Source organism: Acyrthosiphon pisum, chromosome A2 (assembly GCF_005508785.2).
Source record: "Acyrthosiphon pisum isolate AL4f chromosome A2, pea_aphid_22Mar2018_4r6ur, whole genome shotgun sequence".
Classification (NCBI taxonomy): domain Eukaryota; kingdom Metazoa; phylum Arthropoda; class Insecta; order Hemiptera; family Aphididae; genus Acyrthosiphon; species Acyrthosiphon pisum.
In genome coordinates this window covers 57,509,472-57,534,239 of record NC_042495.1, presented here as the reverse complement: position 1 = coordinate 57,534,239, position 24,768 = coordinate 57,509,472, and the positions used below count along the sequence as shown (strand labels likewise).

Genomic DNA, 24,768 nt, shown 5'->3' with positions numbered 1-24,768 from the left:
AAGGTAAACTTTATTAGTGTTTTATCTTTATTGGCTCCGATATCAATATTCTGTGTCATTTATCAACAAAAATGTTTCTGCATATTATTCCATATAGTAAAATTATAAAAAAAAATGTATTGTTGTAATACAGAATATATTTTAATTGTTCAATTTGAATGTATATGTATTATTATTAAAAAGTATGTAGCCCACAACAACTTCTACCCATGTGATGTGGCCCAGTCATCACAAAAGGTTGAACACCCCTGGTATAAAGTATTAACAATTAAGTCTATAATTTAGCTTAGGGTTGGAAAAAAATTAAGCACGATAACGTTGTATAAGCAAATTAACTTTTTTTTAACTTAATAAAAAGTTAACAAAAAGTGTGTATTAACTTTTAACTTAACTGAGTTAACCTATGGTTAAATTAACTTTTAACTTTTTGTTATTGGTGCATATTAACTTAACTAAGATAAATAGGTAATAAAAAAAAAGTGGGTAAGTGGATGTCGCTCCGATGTACAGTAGGTTACAAGTGGGTCAATGTATAATGGATTGTGTATTTGTGTTTAACTTGAATTCAATGGACAATGATATAATATCATTGTATAATAAAAATGATTCTGAGCGTAGATGGTTTGTCAGTCAGGATATTTTATATTGTTGTTATTTATTATATCAAGTAAGTTGAATTAGTATTATAATATTATAATTTTTTATTTATTTCTATGGTGATAAGCAAAGCGTTAGAAATTAAAATCCTATTTTTAGCAGTTTTTCGTAATTTGTCGGTGGTTTTTCCAGTGGCATTAAATAACTATTGAGAAAATCGATCCCTTAAGTACCATCTTGATCCAATTTTCTAAAAGATAATGTACTATAATATGTTGAAATCGAAGCACACCTTCTGGTAGAAATTTTGTATACAGGATAAAAAAAAAAAATTAAATAAACACCATTATAAAACAACTAGGTTCCTCGCTCCGCTCCGAATCTAAAACCAACAACAATAATATGATAAATTTATATAAGCAAGGATTAAAGTTATATAATATATTAGTATATTATTTAAGTAATGACTAATTTAGCAAATGTTTTCTTTTTCAAATTTATTTTGTTTTCGTTTTTTTTTTCATTTTTTAAAACTGCCTCATCTTTGTTGGAATGCAATACCTGAGAATAAACATTAGTATTTCATTTTTATGTCCATCACATGAAAATGTAAGTAAAAAGCAAATTATTTTCTAAAAAATCATCAATTGTATTTTGAAATACACTAGGCATAGAGTACAATACCTTGAGAAGGAATTTTCTATTGCTGATATAATATTATGAAAATGTTCATTTGGGTCTATCAGTTTTTCTCTAGATTTCAAATTAGTAAGAGCTGCTTCAGATCTACTTAAGTAAACTTTTCCTAAAACTATAAACTTTTGTTATAATTTTCAATAAAAATGAATAACTTTTTGGGGTCAATCTTTTTTGCATTTATACATATACCAAAATTTGTATGTTACAATATATGCCGACACTTAAAACAATTAATATAATAAATCAAACAATATGGGATTTTTTACTGATTTAGGTATTTGTATTTATATCATTTGGCATTTATGCAATCTCTAATAATGCTACAAATATGGGACCACTTTTAAATTACTTTGAAATAGTATTTAAATAGGTACAAATTTTTAAAATTGTATTAACATTACAAGAACATTTTAATAACAATAATATAAAAAATATATAACTATGACAATATATTCTTAGTTAACGTGGGATACATATTTTATAAAATCAATAATGTTTTATCAACGGATTAATTATAACTAATTTTTAAATGGTTATAACTTTTAGTTGATATCTATTAGTTGGTACTTAGTAGATAACATTATATTTACTTTAAATTAACACAAAATAATAGACAATCACAGTTTTCTTTAAATATTTTACCAGGTTACAAGACCCTTATAAATAGCATGATACTTGAAATATATTTCTATTCATATATAGACTACTATATAAAACTATATATTTATACAATAACATTTATAAAAAAAATCAATGTAACAAATTAAAACTCTGAAAAAAATTTAACAAAATATAATTTTAAATATTAATTGTTTTAAATAGAATACAAAATTTGTTTTTTAATAATCGATTCATTTTGGTCAAAATATTGTACCTTATAATGTTCTCTATCAATAATTTGATATTTATCACCTCTAAAGTTCAAAAAATCTTCTGAAAGCCTTCCAATACCATCGAAATATATTTGTAATAACACTGGTGGAGGGTGTTCTACACCGGCAAATTTTGAAACTGAAGTGTAATACTCCATGGCCCACTTAGTTTTACCCAACGCATGAAGATCCTTTAATCTCTGACCACTAGCCAATCTATCCTCAATTTCTTTATAGGTATCTTGAAGCATTTCTTCTTTACTAGGCATTTTCACACCACCTTCTAAAATCTTTTTAAAAATCCTGGACTGAAAATAGTATATTATTAAATATTACATAAAAATATGTATTTTTAAATTACTCATATAATAAAAAATATTTTAAATTACCTGAAGATCAAATAAGTAAAATCCTGTAGTGTTTCTAGGTACACCAATAAATCCCATTGTTGGATATTCAATATTAATCATATGTTTAAATAGATTTTTAATAACATTGTCTTCAACTTTTATTCCACATTCACTACTTAAAAATGGATATTTATAGGTGTATCCTAGAAAACAAAATCAATCAATAACATGGGATAAAATAAATACTTTTAAAGCTTTAACCTACCTGTACAGTATACTATAGTGTCAATTTTTTCATAAGAGCCATCTTGAAAAATAACACCATCTTCAACAATTTCCTTAACATCGGTTTTATGGAAATAATTAGATGGAATTTTCAAATTCAATAGTCTAGGATGATGATGACTCAAGAAAACCTGAAATTATGGTTAAATTATTAATAAATAATAGGTGATCTTAAATATGAATTTAAAGGTTACCTTGTCCGCTACTTTTGATGCGCCAAATGATATATCTAGGCCAGATGCACCACAGCCTATAACCAACACCGAGTTTCCTTTAAATGAATCTGCATCTCGATAGCTATGACTATGCATGATTTTCCCACTGAATATGTTGGAACCCTTAACATCTGGAATAGCGGGATTGCTATAATTACTAGAATATGAACATGTTTAAGTAGGTAAATCACTTCACAGTATAAATATATAATAGAATATATTTTACAAACTATTGACATTTTTGCAAAAACTTATTTATTTATTTTTAAATAAAATAAACTTTGATTTGGTATAAAAAATATATAACAGAAATTCAATACAAAACATATTATATATTATAATTAGCACTGTATAGTCATAAAATTAAATTATAACCAATAATTTTAAATGAATGAACAATAGTATAGAGAAGTAGCCAAGTAGGTATATACTATAAAGTTTACAAAATAATAATATATTGGTTAACCCTTTCATACAGGGTTAACCCTTTTATCCTTACATAAAATTAAAATCTTTAAAAAATTTTAAAAATATTAATCATAGGTATTAATTAAAAAGATTGAAAAACCATTAGGTATGTCAGATATCACTTACCCAACACATATCACCAATGCATCAAAGATAAAAGTTTCTTTAGTTTGTTGTAGTAAATTTATAACATTTAATTCCCATTGACTATTATTGATAGGTCTTACTTTTTCTACATGATGATGAAACTATACATAAAAATATACCTAATAATATTAACGTGGAATAAATATAATATTTTTTTTTTATTTCAGACAGTATTATTTGACTTGCCTTAATATGTGGTCTTAAATTAAAATGGTCAGTGAAATCATTCAGATATTTCTGTATGTATGCAGCTGGAAAGTAGCAAGCATCCCCAACACCTGTGTGTGGAAATCCACTTAGCTCCATAATTTCTTTTGGCAAGTTTGACCTAATAGTATGGAAACATGTTGAAACGTATGTACATAATATGACGAGTTAGATTCCTAACAAACAATTACTTATAATATTAATTAACTTATATACCTCAGGCTTTTGTACATGCTGGAGTGAACTGGTAAGCCGTATTGGTCTCGGTCGACATCGTCTGTGTACACCCATGTACCTCCAATGCTGGCTGTCTGCTCAAACGCTACGCATTTGAACAACGAATCATTGGCTGCAAAATTTTTCAAAGCCGCCAAACCAGATGCCCCACAACCAATGATGCCGATGGTCTTTTTGTTCGCTTCTTCAGTACACGGAGACATTATAATTTACAGTACCTAATGTTTTTTTTTTTTATTAATATGTTCCAAAACACCGAATCGGAAATCAAATATAGGGTATGGGAGGAGTAATGGATATGCGTCCGACGTGCACGGGCAGCGAAAGTTAGATTTAAATAACCCAATGAAACGAGAATTGCCACTCGAAAGTAGAGTTGAGAATTGTAAATCCCACGATGAGATTTTTATCAATTTTATCCACTTGAGTATAATAAATTGAGTATTGATTAAGTTGAATTAAACTTAAACAAGCTAATACGCAATGTTGCGCGACAACTCGACAATATTGACAAATAAAAATTATTATTATAAAAAAGTAATAACAAAATATAATAACACAGAAGACAAAACTCGGTGATTGTGATTGTGATAATAATATTATTAAAAATTGAGATTTGAGATAATAGCAATTATAGTTCTGTGATTGTGAATGGCGGTGATGAAGGTGGTGGTGATGGTGGTGGTGGTGGTGGTGGTGATATAACTGGTTTTTAATTGTTATTCCACCTATATACTTAACTATATATAACTTGCCTACATAATAATAATATTCATTCTATATAGTACATTCTATAGTTGTAGTATAGTGTGTTTCTAAATACTATTTTACATAGTACATTTCTACGCCTCAACGCCCGACGGTAATATTATTATTATTGTTATCACGGCAAATTCAAGTTTCTATTATTATCTAAGCACGTTTAGTGTCGTATTTAGGACCACGAATTAGATATACCTAAATAGGTATATCTTAATTCGTGTTTAGGACTTTAGGAGGTGGGCAATTTCCCCGGGCAGCAATTTTTGTAGGAGCTTTATTTTCGAAAACAGACTTACAATGATTTAGGTATCAAAACATTGAACGTTCTATTAATATCTTAATATAAAGCTATTCTGTGCAATCAATCTTCACCTACGATAATACGCGTTTTTCGTCGAATACCTTCCAAAACTTATTTTTCTGCCCTAGACCATAGACCTATAACCTATTAACTAAGTTTATAGGTCTGTGGCCTAAACCAAGCATTTCATGTGGGCTATGGTGTTAGTGCTAATTCTGTCAGTACAATAGGGCTATATAAAACTACCTATATAAAAAATGGTAAATTGTACAGGAAAGCGTTATTAATATTTATCTAATAGTTTCAATGTTGGGTTTCGTTTGAGTATTCAGTGCAAGAAATATAGGTACCTACCTGAGTAAAATTTATTTGTGTAAAATTGTAATTGTAAAAAGGTGGGTAAGTGGATGTCGCTCTGCTGTACAGTAGATTACAAGTGGGTCACTGTATAATGGATAGTATTAAATTTGAATTCAATGATATAATATCACTGTATAAGAAAAACGATTCTGAGCGGAGACGGTTTGTCAGTCTAGGTATTAGACATACCTATTATAGGTATACTTATCTATAGTATTAAAAAAAAATTGACCTATATTAGGTACCTATTAATAATAAATTCCAAATTAATCATATCACAATATCCATCAGGTAACGCGTTATACATTAACAACAAACCGTGGTACTATCATAGATATATAATAGTATACTTTAGAAATTTCAAGTACCCACAAATAATATTAGGTATACAATCATTACAATCACAACAAAATAACTAAAATAGTTATTCCAGGTTTTTTGATATGTAATTTCGTCCAAATTTGAACTTAAAATTACTATAAAAATAAACTGCTTATGTATTTCTTAGAATTTTTGGCTACAGAATTAAATATTTACGTGGAATCTTATTTTAAATTTTCAATCCTTAGATATAAAAGTTGAACATTTTATAAATTTTTAACTACAAAATAATTATTCAATTTTAAATTTGATAAATTTTGTCAAAATTTTCACTTCAAATGCTTATAAAAAAAAATTGTGCCTATGTATTTTTAATATTTTTCAACTGCTATTGTAACAATGTATCAGGAGCCTTGTATTAATTTTTTACACTTCATCTTGTATTACATTTTAAAATCTTAATTCTAAAAAGATAAATTTTTACGAATTATAAACTCAACATAATTAGGTAATTTTCGTGATTTTTCCATATTTTGTCAATTTTCGAACTTTAAATGCTAATTAAAAAAAACTGTGACTATGTATTTTTAATATTTTTTAAATATCATTGTAACTATATAGTAGGAGCCTTGTATTAAATTTTCAAGTATTTTTACTTAACAAATAAAATTTTATTGACATTCATAGAAAAAAAAACTAATTAAATTGGAAACTGAAATTGTCCGTAAACAGCTCAAAACAAATCAAAATATTTTGAAAATGTTATCGTGTATAGAAAATGGAAATATAAACAACCAGTGAAAATTTCATGTATCCACAGTCATTCGTTTTAAAGTTACACCAAAAACCAAAATCAATTTTCTCGAAAACAGGTTTTGCGTAAAAATTCCCGTTTTTTCTTAATTTTTCTTTTGTTTTTCACGGCGCTTTTGAAAACTACTGGAAAAATTTTACTTTTGCCCCCCCCCCCCCCCCCAATTGTACCAACTAGATTCACTTTCCTATCAAAAAAGATACTGTTGAAGAAAATCGAAGCACTTCTACTGTCCTAAAAGGTGATGACAGATACTAAGAAAAAAAAAAAAAAACACACATCATTGTAAAATCCATACATTCATCGTTTCACTCAGAATCTATGTATGTTGACATTCAAAAGTAAAAAACTTCATTAAATTATATTAAAATAATATTTTTAAAAAGTTTTAACTTTTTGAAATAAGTATTGAGTGTATACACTTTGTTTATAAACACTTAAATGTATCATCTGCAGAGGTTCTCAAACTTTTTTGACTCACGGCATCCTTAGTCATTTTCTAAAAATCCGGAGGCATCTATATATTTACAGCCCTATATATTTCAAATAATTTCGCGGAACCTTAAATAAAGTTCACAGCACCCTAGGATACCTACACTATAGGGTATACTATAGATTCCATAGTATAGCCGTAGCATATAACTATGCATATTACATTATTAGGTTGGTAATAGGTACATAAAACATGCTAGTATGCAACCGATTTGATATAGAATTTATTGCGGTAGGTAACTATAGTTAGAAAGACGAGTAGGTAACTTATTCTCCTTTATTAGTGCGGCATATACTGCCATACCGGCCATTTTCATTTTATACATTACTTTATGGTTTTATGTAATTTCAGATGGACCTGGATTTTAAATTGACTTACTCGAGGGCGGGCGTATCGTTGAACAGTATAGACCATTTACTTCAAATGATCAAAGCCAGTAAGTATATTATAATAATATGATAATCCTATTATGTATTATTCACTTATATTTTTCGCTAATTTACCGTTAAACTGCAGGTAAACTATATAGCAGCTTAGGAAAAATTTAGAGCAAAAATAGATTTGGTTTTTCGTGCCATACCTAACTGCGAACCTATGACATTTAATTGTTAGTATCAACATTCAAATATTTTCTCCACAAAATAAAGTTACCAACCTAGTTTTTACATTCTTCATTTAAAATAAGTACGTTTTATACTTGAATCGCCTACAGTACCTAAATCATTAGACCTTCATTTGTTGTCTTACTGCAGTACATACTGCAATGATTAGATATACCTAGCGGAAAATTAGATTTTATATAATAATAATACTGTTTTACGACCCCAAGATAGACACAAGACACCTGCGTCCTGTGTGGGCGTGTGTCTGTGTCTAGGGTAAATATTATTGGTGAAGTTTCAAAAATAAAATAAAAAGTTTAAAGGACCAACATGGAGTAAATTTAATTTTGATTGATTCCCACATCAAATTCCCACTGGAATTTTAAGAACCTGTTTTTTTTGCAACTTGGTAAAATTTTTTTCATAATTTCCATTTAAATATTATAAGTATATATTATTATGTATACCTCAACTCCCAACTTCTAAGTAACCGTATTTATTATACTAAGTAAGTAGTAAGTACCTACATAAATTCGGTTTATGGCTTGGCTTGTCGCGTTGGCTGCTACCAGTCGCGCAATGCGACTGAGAGTAAGTAACGCCCGCTGCTACTAGTTCCCGGATGGGTGACCACCCGGGTTCGTAGTAGTAAAAACCTTGCCACAGATACAAGTGTTTGCTTACATACCGTAACAACACCTAACTGTACTAACCTTACCAACCTAATTCATAAGTCATAACTCCGAAAACAGCTAATGGTCATATTTGCCGGACTTGAGTTCAAAAAAAATTCTGTTTGTTTTTAAAATAAATTTAAATGGCACTCTTGTTTGAGTAGGTACTTACGTCATACACCAATGCCGTTCAAAGGACCTGCAACTTATAATCAAATAAACAGAAGTATTATGCAAGGACATTTTATATATTTCATTAAACATTTAAACCCGTATAATAAACCATAACCCTAGTCCAAATCAATATAATGCAGTTATAATCAGATAGATATACTGGTTTTATTATATATGATTGATTTCTACTACAGAATAAATTTCTACTGTAAAAATGTAAAATACTGCAGATCAGGAGGGGTCTTCAAGCTACGGCCCGCCAAACTAATTGATGTTTTGAATATAATATATTTATTATATTAGGTATTTTCTTTTGGTGTTGTTCGTAACATCATATAATAGTCATTTATACCTCTATATACTAAGTAACACTTACTAATTATTTGAAAAACTCGATATGAAATAAAAAAAGTTTTATTCATTTTTCTAAATAAATCTACTCAAACAACCTATCCCTCTAAAAATGTTGGCCCTATCTCAAATTTGGCCCACCATACAAAAAGGTAGGAGACCCCTGCTGTAGATAATTAAAATTAAAAAATATATAACACCCTTCTCGAAACATGTATGAACCGGTATCTATAAAGTGTCTACACGAAACCACGTACAATGTTCTCACTATTAGTTATAACAGAAAATTAAATTGTAATATTCTCGTAGTATGTTGAATGCAATGTAATATAATATTACTTAGGTATTGTATTAATATATTATTATGTTCGAAACTACTAATTGTGGGGATTCTGGTATAATCATCACGAGACTTAATCATTCATTTTTAACTACTTATACATACGGTATAATAGTCGTGGTATTAACTTTAGATCATTGTGATTTCACAGATAAATTTCAACATTACGATTTGGGACATAATAAGAATTTGCAAAAATATGGTCGACCCAAACCACCAGAATACGATCTACGGAAAGTCACGTCACCCGTTGTATTGTACTACAGCAAGAACGACAGGGTCGTAGACAGTGGTGTAAGTATCCATTAATCTTTATTAACATTTATAATTTTTAAATACTATCATTTTGTGGTGACTAGCTTAAATGCTCTTGGATTGAAATTGAATGACTTAGCCGTAAGTTATTAAAAAAAAATAAGCTTCTTTATAAGTTTTTGCGCCCTGGTAGGTACATACCTAAATAAAATCTAAAATCAATAATATCTAAAGCGTAAACAAAACAATACAGGACAATAATAAAATGTATAAACAATGTTCAAAATTTCAAATACACGGCAGTCGTTAGTTTGGTCAGGAATAACTTAAATAACTCAATAACAGTCGAAATTAAAATATGATGCATATTTGTATTATCACCGATGTGATGTCTCATTCAATGGGTACTTACCTCATTATTGTGAATCGCGGAAAAAAAGCCCAGAAATACAAATGTGAATGTGAACATATGTATACTCTACTCCTAATGATCTAATTAGTAATTACCATATACCTATAACAAAATATAATAATATATTATATATTATAATATATTATAATGAAAATAATAATTAATTGTTAATTGTATAAAGTATAGATTGTAAATCAAATAAAAATATAAATATGAACACAATATTTTGTATACGTCATGATTTATTGTGTTAAAAGTTATGAGTCAAAAAACATAAGCCTTAGGTTTATACATACCTAAATTTTTCAATAGTTATATATGTATGAGTATAAGTCATATTCAGATATATAATTATTTATATTTTAAATTTTAAGATTTTCTTTTATAAAATTACCTATATTGGCCTCTTATAGAATTAACAATTATATTTTACTAGGTAGTTTTTATTATTTATGATTATTATCTGTTATAGTAGTATGTATATACCTAAGACTTATGTTTTTTTACTTATAACTTATAACACAATATATCATACTGGGTGATTCTTTTATCATAGAACACTCATTATTTCAAAAAGTATAAATTTTTTTGAAAATATTTTTTTACATAGTTTCAAGTCGCTTATAAAACAACGTTTTTCTTAAAAAATTATATTTGTGTGTGTGTGGAGTGGAGTGGTACGAGATTACCCCGCAAAATGTTTGTCCACTTCTCCGCTCATCTAAACTTTGAATATTTATAACTCCTAAACTACTCGCCCCAAATTTGATTTTCATGTATCAAAATATTAAGAAAAATATTCTGCTTTGGAAAATAAAATTAAAACCCAATGTTGTTATTCAAAAAAGTAAAAAACTTAAAAAATTATAAGGATAAAAAATATTTAAAAATATAATTTTTTAAGAAAAATGTTATAAGCGACTAGAAACTATATAAAAAAATATTTTCAAAAAAATTTATACTTTTTGAAATAATGAGTGTTCTATGATAAAAGAATCACCCAGTATTGTGTTCATATTTATATTTTTGTTAGATTTACAATCTATATTTTATACAATTAACAATTAATTATTATTTTCATTATAATATATTATTATATTTGGTTATAGCCCATAGGTATATGGTAATTACTAATTAGGAGTACAGTATACATGTGTTCACATTTATATTTATATTTCTGGGCTTTTTTTCCGTGGGCTATTTTAAATTTTTCCCCCTACCCATTGTTGCATATCGAATCATAAATTGAAAAACTCAACGCTATAATGACTTTCATAGATAGTAAATAATAATCCTAATCTCATAATAAACTACAATAATATTACATTAGAGCACAAGTACCTACCTAAATACTTGTTAGAATAACAAATTTAATTCGGTTATTGAAATCCTTGCTTCAAGTACATTTAATCAATGGTTTAAGTGTAAATTAAACTACCAATTAAAACTTATTGTTTTGTTGTTCTGTTTTTAGACTATACACAAGCTGATCTCGGTTCTGCCAAACGTCTACCAAACAATAATGATTCCTCATAATAAATTCGGTCATATAGATTATGCATTTAATTCAAATGCTAAAACACTAGTTTTTGATTCGGTTATTAATATAGCCAGACAATTTAGAATTGCCCCGATCCATCAACAATACGGTTATTATTATTATTAATGAAAATATTTTGTACAGTTTTTAGGTATTATTTTTGTACAATCATTGTATTTTTATTGAATTAAACCAAAGTTAATTTATAGTAATATAGTACATCATTTATTTTAATAATCTCATAAATTATGATTTGATTCATACAGTGGCGCAAATAGGAAAACATTTTAGGGGGGCTCAAGCCCCAACACATTTTTTTTTAAAATTATAACTTATAGTTACATACTTTTAAGAATGGTATACTATTATTTTTTGAGGGGGCTTTGAGTGATTTTTTTCTTTTTCTTTTTTTTTTTTTTGGGGGGGGGGGGATTCATACCTAATACCATCAAGTAACTAAAAATATTCTTTAATCCTTAAGATAATCACAGATGAGCTGTCGGAATCAAAATATAATGTGGCCATGTAGGTAGATACATTATTTTAAATAATAAATAAATAAATAATATTTTAGTATGTGTAAATAACACATGACATAGCTACATATTTTCAAACAGATATGGGATAGCTTGTTTATAGTCATTTTTAATATATAATATCTATATAATAACTATAAGACACAGGATATAGTCACTTTATAGTCGACGTACAGTTCACTACTAAAAATAAAGTGAAATATAACAGGTATCGAACATTTGCGAGTTTGTTTCACACAGGTCTCTTGGTAATAGGTATTTCATAATGTCATTATAAGAATCATCTAGATCAGTGGTTCTCGACCGGTGTGCCGCGAGAAATGTTATTAAATATTGAAAACAGTGTTTTCAGCGAAGTTTTTAAAGTTGTTATGGTTATAAGTGCGTGAGTGTGCCGTGAAAACTTGTGATGTATAAACGTATGCCGTGAGCCAAAAAAGGTTGAGCACCACTGATCTAGATCTAATAATGATAATCAGTGATGAGTGTCGAATGATGACTGGTATACTGCACAATATGAAAAACGTATGCACGTATTTTAATTAGGCTTAATCAAATTTATGATGTTACAATGTTATTGACTGTTACCTCACCATAATCAGTTCCTACACAATACTAAAATATTGGTGCCGGCAAAATATTGGCTAAATATTTTAATATTTTGAAGAAAATTTACATAGTTATTAATTTGTCCAAAATAATTTTTGAAAGAAAATAGTATCTTATTTATGGAGGAAAATGAACCTGTTTGTATATTTTTTGATATTATTGCTATTAAAGTAATTCTACTAAGTTTAGTAACACAGTATGTTTTTTTTAAATTTTTTTTTGCAACCAATATACAGTCTGTATCATTAGATACAATAAGTATATAGGCTAGGAGTAACAAATATGACAGCCGACAGGTGACAATTATTTTGATGAAAGGAGCCACCCATTGAAGACACTTCCTATAGTTACTTAATTATTATTTACTTAACCATTTTTGTTTTATATAATATTTTTTTATAATAAATCACGACACCATTTGTGCTTTAGGCGTGTTGGGGGATTACCAAGTATTCTAGCGGAGGTCAAATTTTTGATAAAGGGTTTCTCAAAGGAGTATTTAGGCGGTTGTGGAATCTTTTATAGAAATATTTAGATTTATCACTTATTGTTTTTAGTTTTAGGTTTGAACGTAAAAAAAAATTTGAGACGTAGGGAGGAGCATTTGTTAACTTCCTTAGACCAATATTTTGGAATGCTTAAATTTTGTTAATGTTTGGTTTTGGAATGCACTTTTGTTTGGACATAAGTAGACAGTAGAATGGATTCTGTATTATCAATAGGTATATTTTAATAATTTTTATAGGAAATACTGTCATACAAAAGTAATTAAAAAATATATTAAGGCAATAAAAATGTTTAATGGATAAATAATATTAGTTATAATAAAAATCTTAATTTTATTAGTTTTCAAAAGTATTTTTTTTTTATTAATATCATTGAGTATATAAAAATGATAATAATGAAATAAATAATAAAATAATAATTTAAAACTTCATAACTTCATAAGATTCAATAAATAAGTAAAAACTTTAACTACATTTTACTTTTACAAACTAAACGTTCTTGAATTATATTTTTAATTGTATGTATAGCAGCAAACATGATATATATTTATGGCTCATTTACATACTTTGTACTTGTATGAAATAATTTTAATGAGAATAAAGAAAATTTAAAATATTTCTTAAAATGTTACTAACATTTCTCCATCATTGATTTCCTCAAGTCTTTCTCTGTCTGGCACTAAGTAGTCTTTAATGGATGTTATGGCGCGTACAGATAATCCATAGAATAGTCTTGGCGTTAGCGTCAAATTTTCATCAGCCAAATAACTCCAGCCCAAATGGCTTTGACAATTCGGGCACAAAATTATTGTCCATTTATATCTGCAGAGAAATTAATTACTACAGTAATGACTAATAAAAAAAAAAAAAATGTTTTAATATACCCGGGGAACCAGCAGCATTCAGTTGACGGACTCCCGACTGATATCACGTCTAAATCATCGTCCAGTTCAGTTACAGTTATCATTTCATGGATTTTCCCCCAAGAGTTACAATAAGTACCCTGTGGTCCTTCAGGAGACATTGGAAACACACTACTCATATTGCACACAGGAGCACTACAGCCAGATCGAGCACACAAGAATTTTTGCATTGATTGCTATAATAAAAAAAGTGATAAGCCATTGTTGTTACTTTAATTCCCAACATTTCTTACAATTTTATTCCAATATTGTAGTTCGTATTGAAGTCGTAGGTTTGTTGATTCAATACCAAGCAACTCACTTACTTGTTCTTGACTGAATATACCAAGTCTTGTCACTTGGAATGACAACAAACACGGGTCATCTAAGATTTTTACATCTTTATCTTTAAAATATAATAATACACAAAAATGATTGAATGTCAGTTGTAAATTTGATCAAAGATATTTTTATGGTACATAACAAGCCTCAATGTAATTTACATGAAATTTGATTCAGTCATATTGTGTGCTTTTTAAATATAATTAAATAATTATTTTAAAATTTAATATAAGTGTTACAACACTACTATATATTATAATTATAATATATTGTCATAACATATTAAAAAATTATTCAAACATTTAGCCTTACACAACATTTTAACTTTTTTGGAAAGACGAGATGCCAATTCATAAACATCAAATTGTTTATAAACCCAATCTGGCCACTGAGTTTGCCACATGTCTCTTTTACGGCACCTAACATAAACATAATATGCATACTAAATATTAATATATTAATTTTAAATTATTTCTATTTTATTAAATATTGTATATACTTATTACATTTCACCATGACTTGTATTACGTTTCTTTGGATGTAAGCACAATGTATTATACGGATGAGTTAATGTAATATCTGGTATGATTTTGATTTTAGCCAAAGCAAGTGATTGTTCATGACTAGAAAAAAAAACATAAATTAAAATCACATAAATAATCTGAGTAAAAATTAAACTATTTTGCATTAGTCAATTGATTTTTTATAGTGAAGTTATGTTCAAGTCGTTTTTAGTCTCTGTCCCCTATTTTTCTTTTTTTAGACCAAACTAATAATAAATTATATAATCTGTAAATCATTAATTAATTGAAAATTAGCAATTAATATTAAATTACAGTCTCAATTGTCTATTTTCTAATTTATATTAATTTCAGTATATTAATTAAATGATTCGCAACTAAAACATTTTGGACTGGATCATGTACTAAACTATACTCCGTTCCACGAGAGAGTGCGACCGCCAAATAAATTATCTCCAAATATTTGAATAAAATATATTTAAGTTTCCTATAGGCTAATATTGCCAAATATCACTATAATATATTGATAATTGATAATTATGTTATTATTATGCTATCGTAACATCGACAATATTATCTATTTTAACAGGAAGATAATTGGTAAGGAAATGGAATTTATAGGAATACTCGAGTAGTGAGTATGGTGAATATTGTTGATTACAAATTTACAGTGAATTATGATTGAATCATTATTACTAGGTATTGTAGATTTGGCTATAAAACTGTTTTTTATAATAATAATTTATTTTAACTTCTTCATAATAATATTTACTTTTAAATTAACATTTAAAGTTGATACCTAATCTCTATAAGCAATCATTTATAAGAATAAGAGTAGGGAGTCTGTTGCAATATTAATTAATTATACACAATTTTACTGTACATAATATTAATAAAAATGAAAACAAAATAATATAATTTTTGATCTTAACTTTTGAATATTACCTAGAATAATGAACGCATTCATACTATAATATTTATAATTTATTCTGTATATTATGTTCATTGTTTAAACATTTACATTTTATAAAAAAGTATTTAAACTATGAAAATAATGAAATATAATATACCTATACAGTAAAAAAAAAATTTATCTCTGAAATATATTTATTTGTGGCTCCCCAATATTTTGATTATGTTTATGGGCTCCTAAAACTGTTTGGCAATGGGCCCAAAATTATTTTAATTTAATTATTAAATTAATAAAGAATAATAATCTTAGGTTAACTGTAATGATTGCCATTACTGGTAACATAATTTTAGTATTTACTAAACTGAGTAAATAATACTATTTACTTTCTTATCTGTTATACCTACTATTTAAATATCTCCATTAAAATATATTATTATATCTCTACATTATATTTTATAATACCTTGTGGTCTGTAAACACATACATAATATATACAAAATCGATCAAGTTTTTTTTAAATAATTTAAAATTATCAGTTACCTTTCAGGAAATTTATTGACTTGTACAATTTCAAACCGCTGATGGCCCATAGCTTTAATTTGAAATGACTGAGAAGTTTCTATTTCTACAGAATGTTCATAAACCTCGGCAATTGTTCCAAATGTACGCTTGTTTTCATTACTTATAAAAATAAAGATTTTGTATTATTATTTATAAATGAATAACTAATTATATATATTTTACAGTTTGTAGCAAACTCCAAATGAACGATTACGGAATATGGCATATTTCAATATTAGTTTAACATCTGAAGAACGAGCTATAATAGGCAAAATTTGTCCAGGCATCAAATTTAGCTTTAAAAAAATAATTGGTAATGAATGAACAACGCCTTCTTCATAAACTGTGCGTCCAGTAGCTTCATGAAGCCCATCTCCCAAATACTAAAAGAATCGCAATAAGTTATAAAAATATTCAACTGAACATTTTTATAAAATATTATACAATATGTATAATTACATTAATATGTGAACAATTGATTTAATCTTACAGATGTATCAGATTAAAACAATTATTTATTAGAATACTTAAATGTATGGCTACTCATTAAATTAAAATATATTTCCACCGTAGGTAAGTTTTTTACATTAACACGTTTAATATATAATATTGGAGGTTAGTATATACTTGTTCCTATACTGGAAAAATTAGGTTTTAAAAAAAAATCTTGAAGACTGAAAAATGTATGTATTTACGACTTAAATACACATTGGAAATTAAACTTATAGGAGACACTAACAAGAAACATCAATTGTACATCAATTGTAACATGACCCAAGTTATATTACATTGAATAACAAGGTACATGAATCCAAAAAATAATAATAATTAGATTCATTCATCACTTGTGAATGATGTTGAATGCTAAATTTATGTTTTACACAGTACATAGTGAATGTGTTAATAATAAGAAAGAATATTAAATAGAGAGTAAAAATAATAAATCAATAGTTTATCAGGAGTTTGGACTGCATATAAAATCTCTGAAAAAAATGGTATAAAATGAAGTATTTTAGAATTTATATTTGATATTGGACACAGACCATATAGGTACAATTTCATCAGGAAAAATAAATGTTTTACACAATTTCCAAAATTATATGGTCTGTGTGAATCATAGATCTTATACTAGTACACGGAGTATGAATGTAGTTCTAGCGGTCAGATGTGACTTACGCTATTCGGGTGTTATCAAAATATATGGCGCATGAATACTTAATAGATGATACAATAAAATGTGTATAACTGTATATAATATATATAAATATCACTGTAAGTCTGTAACACAAATTGCTAAGGACCGCACTATCCAACCCCACCGTCCTAATATGCTTCGTCTACTAGTATAAGGTCTATAGTGTAAATATATACTCGTGCTGTTTTAAGATGATGATTAGCAGAATTCAATTTAACATTTGTATTTGTTGAATTTATTAAGAGGATGTGATGCGGCATGTGTTGCCTCCGTCTTATAAGTGCGTAATATAGCAAGTTGTACGCTCAGCAGAACACGTGTACTGTGTAGCTCCGTTAGTTTAAAAATTAGAGTGAATTGACCTCACATAAAATCTAAAGGTAAGATTATTATTTTGGCAACCCCGTGGGCTTTTTATTATATTTTAATTTTAAAGCGAGTTATGAGTATTTTCAGATGTACAAACAATTTACAATTTTAACTACAAGTGTTCTACTGAGCGTAACATTTGCTATGTATGTACTTGTAAGATGGAAAAAACACATGCGTGTATCATATCTTCTTGAGCACTGTTTGATAGAATTTTGTGCTAATAATATAAGTATTATTAGTATAATTAGAATTCAATAAAATCAAGCTTTGTATAAGATAATTTGTTTTTAAAAAATGCTTAGTTTTTACTGATGGACAATGAAAGTTAAATCACCTTATGTGCTGCTGTTAAACTTCGGTCATAGTGTGTTTCTAATTGAAGTTCTGGTGCTAAATGTCATTAGAAATATGGATTAATTTATATTTTCAAGAAGTATAAATGCTGTTAACAGTAATTTTATGTTAAAAAATATCAGAACAAATTTATTTTATACTTACGGATAATAACATGCCTTCTATCTTGAACACGCCGTTGAACAATTGCATTTGAATCAACTTGCCTGTTAGGACTAGAATAAAGATTTGAATGATATTCAATACAATTACTTATTAATTTTTGTTGTTATGTTTAGAGTTTGGCCATTCTGGCTCACTTAAAAAAGAACCAGAAATAAATCGATAATATGAAATCTTAATCATTCTTTTATACAGTGTACAATTATTTACAGAATCTAGTTTAAATTTCAAAATTAATGTTAATTGTAAAAACTGATAATATGGTGTTAAGTGGCCATACAAAATAAATAAAATAACAGGTATCTAACAATGAAACTTTAAATGTTGACAAGAATCAATTTAAGTTATTAAGTATTCAAAGCTAATCTCAGTGGCGAAACTGGATAAAAATCTAGGGGGGGGCAAAAAAATGAATCTCCAATTTGGCCATTCCTATAGTCATAATCGCGATTTCAAGATATTTCGATGTTCACAAATCACGGATAATAATAGTCATGAATGCAATTATTGCGATAACCGTAACACTGACAATACGTCACTATAATATTATTCAACAAGAGAAACCTAAAATAAATATAAACTTTTATAAAGTAATTTGACGAAAAATATATTTTAATATTATAATATTATGTTAACAGTCTAGTTAAGAATACTTTTTAAAAGTGGATTATTTGGAGAGGCAAAATGATACTTTTGTCCCCACAAACATCTCTGGGGGGGGAGAAGTGCCCCTGCTTGCTCCCCCGCCGCAATTACGCAACTGGCTAATCATGATTAATGAGAGGTATAATTTAGGTATTCATTTATTTCTATGTATTTCAATTTCCCCAAACTAAAACTAAAAATATAATAATTACAATTGAACATCAAACTACAAAAGCAGTCTTTAGACCGCTCACGCCAGGTGCTACTACATAGGCATTCAGAAGAAGAGTAATTCTACCTTCTAAGTAAAAAAATACACAGAGCCGATAACTTGGATGACTAGCAATGCACAGTAGACAAAATTTGTTTAGTTACCCATAAAACGCACTCTTACAACAGAAAAATAGACCCATGAATATTAAATAGGTAAAAATTTACTCGTCATCATCATCGGAGTTGTTGTTAAAGTTGATTGGGGTGTTCATGTTGAGAACGTTCGCTTGTTTGCTAACAATCAGCGAACCAGCGTCCGGACGTCTGGTTAATTAAAACGTTAACAGGTACCTATTGAGTATCCCTCGTTGTAAAAATAATAATATAATAATATTATCGTAATCGTAGTGGTCCAAACATCGTTAACGAGAATATCAAATTTTAATACAGACAACAGTCAACACTCAACAATCAACATAAATACAGGTAATATTATAATAGATATTGTGGCGACCCACAACAATGATTATAATCACGGTTTAAGATATACAGGTTGGCTATCGCCACGGCTATAGATAATAGATTATATTATCTATAAACTTTGTGAGGCAACCATCGAGGTATATAAACTATAGTTTATATACCTCGATGGAGGCAACCTCTATTATCTATAAACCTTGAGTTACCACGAGAGTTGCCTTGGAATAAAAATAGTAAAAATGTTTTATCCATGCTATTTTACCTTCTCAGGTCTTGTTATTATCACAGAATAAATGAAATTATGGCTGAATTTATTGATGGCGAGGGGGGAGGAACGCGCAGTCCATCTATATCATGTCTATGATTTAGTAATCTTAGAGTAAAGTCACCCATGACAAAAAAGATAGAGAATAATACTTTTGAGGGAATGACATATCAATTTGTCTAAATATTGTCTCAAAACAATTTAAACATCATTTTTTTTATTAATTTTGAAAGTCGAATACAAAGTCAAATAGGTAATATTAAAATATAAAATCGATATGTCATTCCCTCAAAAATATTATTCTCTATCTTTTTTGTAATAGGTGACTTTACTCTAAGATTACTTAAACGCATAGAAATAATCAGTGGCGTAGCGTGGGTTTTAAGAAAGTGTAAGCAGAAAAACTAATGTATTGGAAATTTATTGGTAATTTAAAATTTTACAGTCAACTACAAATGTACACAGCCGCCGATTATCGCCTTATCGGTAATACAAATAATAATAAACCGGTTGGTACTGTGGTGTATGCAAAATCATAAGTGCTTACAAATTGTATATAAATACGAGCCCCCTCTACGACATTGTACGTAAGCCGTGTCTATTAGCTCACGTAAGCAGTTTCAGAACATGTTACACTACGGCACAGCGCGTTAATACCAATGTTAATAAAATAAAAATGGATTTTCAGTTTTTCCACCATCATACGTAACGGCCGTTGACGATGACCAAAATATGGCTATGTTCGTTAAAATTGTTATCTTATATTCTAAACATATTATTATTTATTATTTTTATTATTATAGAAACTTAAAAAAAGCAGGTAAGTGGATGTCGTTCTGCTGTACAGTAGATTACAAGTGGGTCATTGTATAATGGTTGTATTAAATTTGAATTCAATGATATAATATCATTGTATAAGAAAAACGATTCTGAGCGGAGACGGTTTTTCAGTCTGGATATTTTATATTGTTATTATTTATTTTATCATGTAGGTAATCAAGTTGAACTAATATTAAAATATTACAATTTTTATTCGTTTCTATGATGATAAACAAAGCGTTAGAAATTAAAATCCCATTTTTAGCGTTTTTTCGTAATTTTTCGGTGGTTTTTCCAGTGGCATTAAATAACTATTGAGAAAATCGAAAAATGACCTCTCTAAAGTACCATCTAGATCCAATTTGCTAAAAGATAAGGTACTATATGTTGAAATCGAAACACTCCTTCTGGAAGAAATTTTGTATACAGTATATAAAAAGAAAAATAAAAAAAAATAAACACCATTGTAAAAACAATAGCTCCCTCACTCCGCTCAGAATCTAAAAAAAATAGTCAAAGATTTAATTTGAATTGTAATTTGTTATTATAATAACATTAATATTAACTTATTTTTCCCTTTTTTCAAGTGTAAGCAGTACTTACAGTGCTTACATGCGCGCTACGCCCAAAAAATGATTTTGCTTAAATGCGTTTTGTCTATGTTGCGCGAGGGCCAGAGAGAGAAAACGAACGTCCGACATCCTCTTAAGACAGTACTATCTTAGATCGTGATTAATATCGACCGCTGTGACTTGAGGGCGCGGGTTGGACACCCAACCTGCCATAGACCTCTGACCCTATACGGCTATACCTACTACTCGACCACTATTTGAGATGGTATAATTATAATTATATTATGTTGAATTGTGTACTCAACTATCTATGACCTATGATCTGTACCCTATAGGTATATAGATAGGTAGGTGGGATAAAAATTAAGAACCAGTTCTATATCACCACCACAGAACGATAGCTGCTATTATAGTATCTCTAATCTTAATTCTTAATATTACAATCGCTGAACTCTATCACTATTTTGTTTGTCGGTTTGTAGACGTTATTATAGCCTATGCAAACGGTTTATAATATTATGGTATTCTGTGGTTACTCGCCAATCCAAAAATTGTATGATATATTGATAGGTAATCATTGTTAATGATATAATACAATGAATTGTATTTTACAGTCAAGTAGTCAACATTTAATTAGTAAAACCGTAATTATTGTTGCAAACCTGTTTAATTATTAATTGGCGATTATCGTTACTTACGTACGCCGATTTCGAAAAACCGTTGTAACGACAGGAACACAGCCGGCGAGCGCAGTCAGTATAGGTACCTATATACAAATTATACTATAATATATCCTACATTTCTATTAATAATTAATATTCGACACATTAGTTAATAATACAATACTTTAGTACTTTACTTAATCTACGTTATATAATATTATATACTACGTAATATAATATAATATTACTTACAAATATCTCATTTTAGATTTTTCACCGGTTCAGCCCGAACACGGTTAAACGGTTTGACGACGATGGATACGAGTGATACGACAGTTTTCCGAAGACGCGGTAACAGCTGTTATAAATCGATAGCAATGATTGCCGTGATCGCCGGCGTTTACGTTTCGATCGTGTCCGTCTTGCGTTTTGGCCGTTTCCTGGCCGCTTTTAACACTGCTCTGCCGTCCGATAATGATTTATTACCATCTAGCTCTCGTAAGTTGTGAATCACATTTGTGTAGTTGTAATGTGTGTTACGAACCTGTAGTATTGTTAATTGTTATCTCTTATCAATTAGGATATAACATATTTTTTGAAATATTTATGTTATGTATTTACATATTATAATATAAAATATTATGTAAGTGCGCATGCAATGAAAATATTATATTGTGGGAAATTGTAAAGAATTCTGCCCTACAGCACCTTGTATTCCCATGGGTGGATCTGGAGAATGAAAAAGATGTTAGGATTTCTAGTAATTTGATCAACACCTACCCGATCTAAGGCTCTACATATAATGGGTATGCTATATGCCACCATTTTGCGACTCATTTATCAATGATAAAATAAAGGGGGAAAAATTCAAATTCACATAACATTATTAGTCGCAAAATGGCGGCGTAGCATACCTGTAGCTATAGTGCCCTACCTGATCCTTCCTTGATTAGATTTTGTATCTTATATAGTGCCAGTGGCGTATTTAGGAATTTTTCATGTATGGGAGTCCAGCTAATTTTCCAAACACATTTAAGTGGGGCCTCCGCTACAGAATATATTAGATGTTTAGATAGGTGTATAGGTTATAGTAATAGATGGAGCATATATAGCGGGTGAAAATGGGTGATGCGGTGACGGAAAATTGCATTACAGTGACGTATTACCTATTACAATAAGTCAATATTATAACACAAAGTTTAAAATTAAAAACTAGACAAGTTTAAAGAAATACTTAATACAAGTTTAGTTTATAATTCGTTGAATTCTCTTGTAACTTGTAAGTTAGAAAATATTCATGAATTATAATATAATAATATGATAATATACGTATTTATGCGGTTTTTGTTTTTAAGTATGCACAATTTGGTGTGGTCTACGCACATGCTCAGAAGTGTGGAACAACATGATCAGCGTTACTCGGGTTCACTTCGGTAAATTCCACCAGGCTTTGTTTATTAGTATATAAGGTATATTAATTAATAATATATTAATATATACCTAATTATAATGTATGCGAGTGTATAACAAACGTGACAGATCGTGTACTGCCGTGAAAATGTTTATTGCATACAATATTCTTATATTATATATACCTTATAATATATAATTTTATATACCTATCTACTCGATGATTCATGCGAAACACTTGACGGGACAGGAAGTTATGAAATGAAAAGATTTGTAAAAGTAGACAGTTTCAACAAAATACTGTAATACATTTTAAGGGACAAATTTTTGTTGATAGGTGCTTTCGTTTTCGCTGTAAAACTTCCTTAAACGTATATTATATTATATTATAGGTTACATATGCGTTCATGTGGATGATTTTTTTGACTATGTACAATATACATAAATAGTTTTAAAGAAGGAATTGAATTTATTCGTATTTTTTCTTCGGAATAACATATCTAATAAATAATCTATACTAATATAAAAAGAAGAAATATTTTTTGCTTGTTCGGGATAATCTCTGGAACTACTTGACCGATTTTAAAAACTGTTGTACCATCAGAAAGCCACACCGTCCCAAGGATCTAGGAATAGGCTATATTTTATCTCGATAGGCGGCCCTTGATTTTTTGATTACAAATTTTAGATTTTTTATAGAAATATAATGGAAATAATATTAATAATAATATATTTTTGTTTATTATATGGTTATTATTGGTTCCAAAAATTAATATTGTATTGAATATGATTTTAGGCTTGTATATTTTATATTTCGTCAATACCATCAAAATTAATGTGTTAAAAATATTTAATGGAGGGTGTGATAAATCAACGGTAAATATAAATAAATAAATAAATAATAATAATAACGAAAAATAACTTGGTATAACTTTGTAACTTTAGAGTTAGAAATTATATACTTACGTAAGCACCTCGCGAGGTCTGAAAAATATAGTAATAATACAACCTGACAATTATATACTGCTATAGGTACTGCTACAAGGGCATCTCACGGGCAACGCTGGATGGGATGACTATAATATTATAAATATAATATAATAGTCCTGACCGACTCAATGATAACTGAGCGCAACTTGAGGCTTGCCATTTTCACGGTACCTTCGTACCACCATGAAGTATGCTCTTAAAAAGCATTTTCCTAAATTCGCATTTTAAAGTGGTGCTTGCACAAGTATTTTGCGATTCAAGAT

General features: G+C 28.5%; 4 protein-coding genes across 6 annotated transcripts in view; 2 read left to right on the top strand and 2 right to left on the bottom strand.

Moving 5' to 3' along the window:
• Positions 1-11,688, top strand: part of LOC100167975 (lipase 3) — a 26,063-nt gene extending 14,375 nt beyond the window's left edge. Inside the window, exons 6-8 of the mRNA XM_001947366.5 lie at positions 7,480-7,564; positions 9,421-9,563; positions 11,411-11,688. Of these exons, the coding sequence (XP_001947401.1) occupies positions 7,480-7,564; positions 9,421-9,563; positions 11,411-11,602 (420 nt within the window). The 3' untranslated portion in view covers positions 11,603-11,688. The remainder of the gene's footprint in view (positions 1-7,479; positions 7,565-9,420; positions 9,564-11,410) is intronic.
• LOC100161845 (senecionine N-oxygenase) lies at positions 1,555-4,686 on the bottom strand. Its single transcript, XM_001944172.4, has 7 exons — positions 4,057-4,686; positions 3,820-3,961; positions 3,613-3,734; positions 2,998-3,175; positions 2,784-2,934; positions 2,558-2,721; positions 1,555-2,476 (listed from the first exon to the last, which is right to left on the bottom strand). The coding sequence occupies exons 1-7, from the start codon at positions 4,278-4,280 to the stop codon at positions 2,111-2,113; spliced, it is 1,347 nt and encodes a 448-aa protein (XP_001944207.1). The 5' UTR covers positions 4,281-4,686; the 3' UTR covers positions 1,555-2,110.
• Positions 11,689-13,326: 1,638 nt separating the features above from the next.
• LOC100165937 (protein cereblon) lies at positions 13,327-19,820 on the bottom strand. Its single transcript, XM_001947651.5, has 10 exons — positions 19,533-19,820; positions 18,432-18,502; positions 18,268-18,323; positions 16,550-16,749; positions 16,346-16,486; positions 14,878-14,994; positions 14,684-14,790; positions 14,284-14,435; positions 14,012-14,226; positions 13,327-13,949 (listed from the first exon to the last, which is right to left on the bottom strand). Exons 1-10 carry the CDS (start codon positions 19,577-19,579, stop codon positions 13,748-13,750), a joined length of 1,308 nt encoding a protein of 435 aa, XP_001947686.1. The 5' UTR covers positions 19,580-19,820; the 3' UTR covers positions 13,327-13,747.
• Positions 19,821-20,544: 724 nt separating this feature from the next.
• LOC100168794 (glycoprotein 3-alpha-L-fucosyltransferase A) overlaps positions 20,545-24,768 on the top strand; it is a 35,700-nt gene continuing 31,476 nt past the window's right edge. Inside the window, exons 1-3 of one of the 3 annotated variants that reach the window (XM_029490852.1) lie at positions 21,896-21,996; positions 22,058-22,205; positions 22,374-22,603. In XM_029490852.1, the coding sequence (XP_029346712.1) occupies positions 22,420-22,603 (184 nt within the window). In that variant the 5' untranslated portion in view covers positions 21,896-21,996; positions 22,058-22,205; positions 22,374-22,419. Of the gene's footprint in view, positions 20,793-21,895; positions 22,206-22,373; positions 22,604-24,768 lie in introns of those variants that run through there. The other 2 variants (XM_029490851.1, XM_029490853.1) reach the window with 2 other exon arrangements.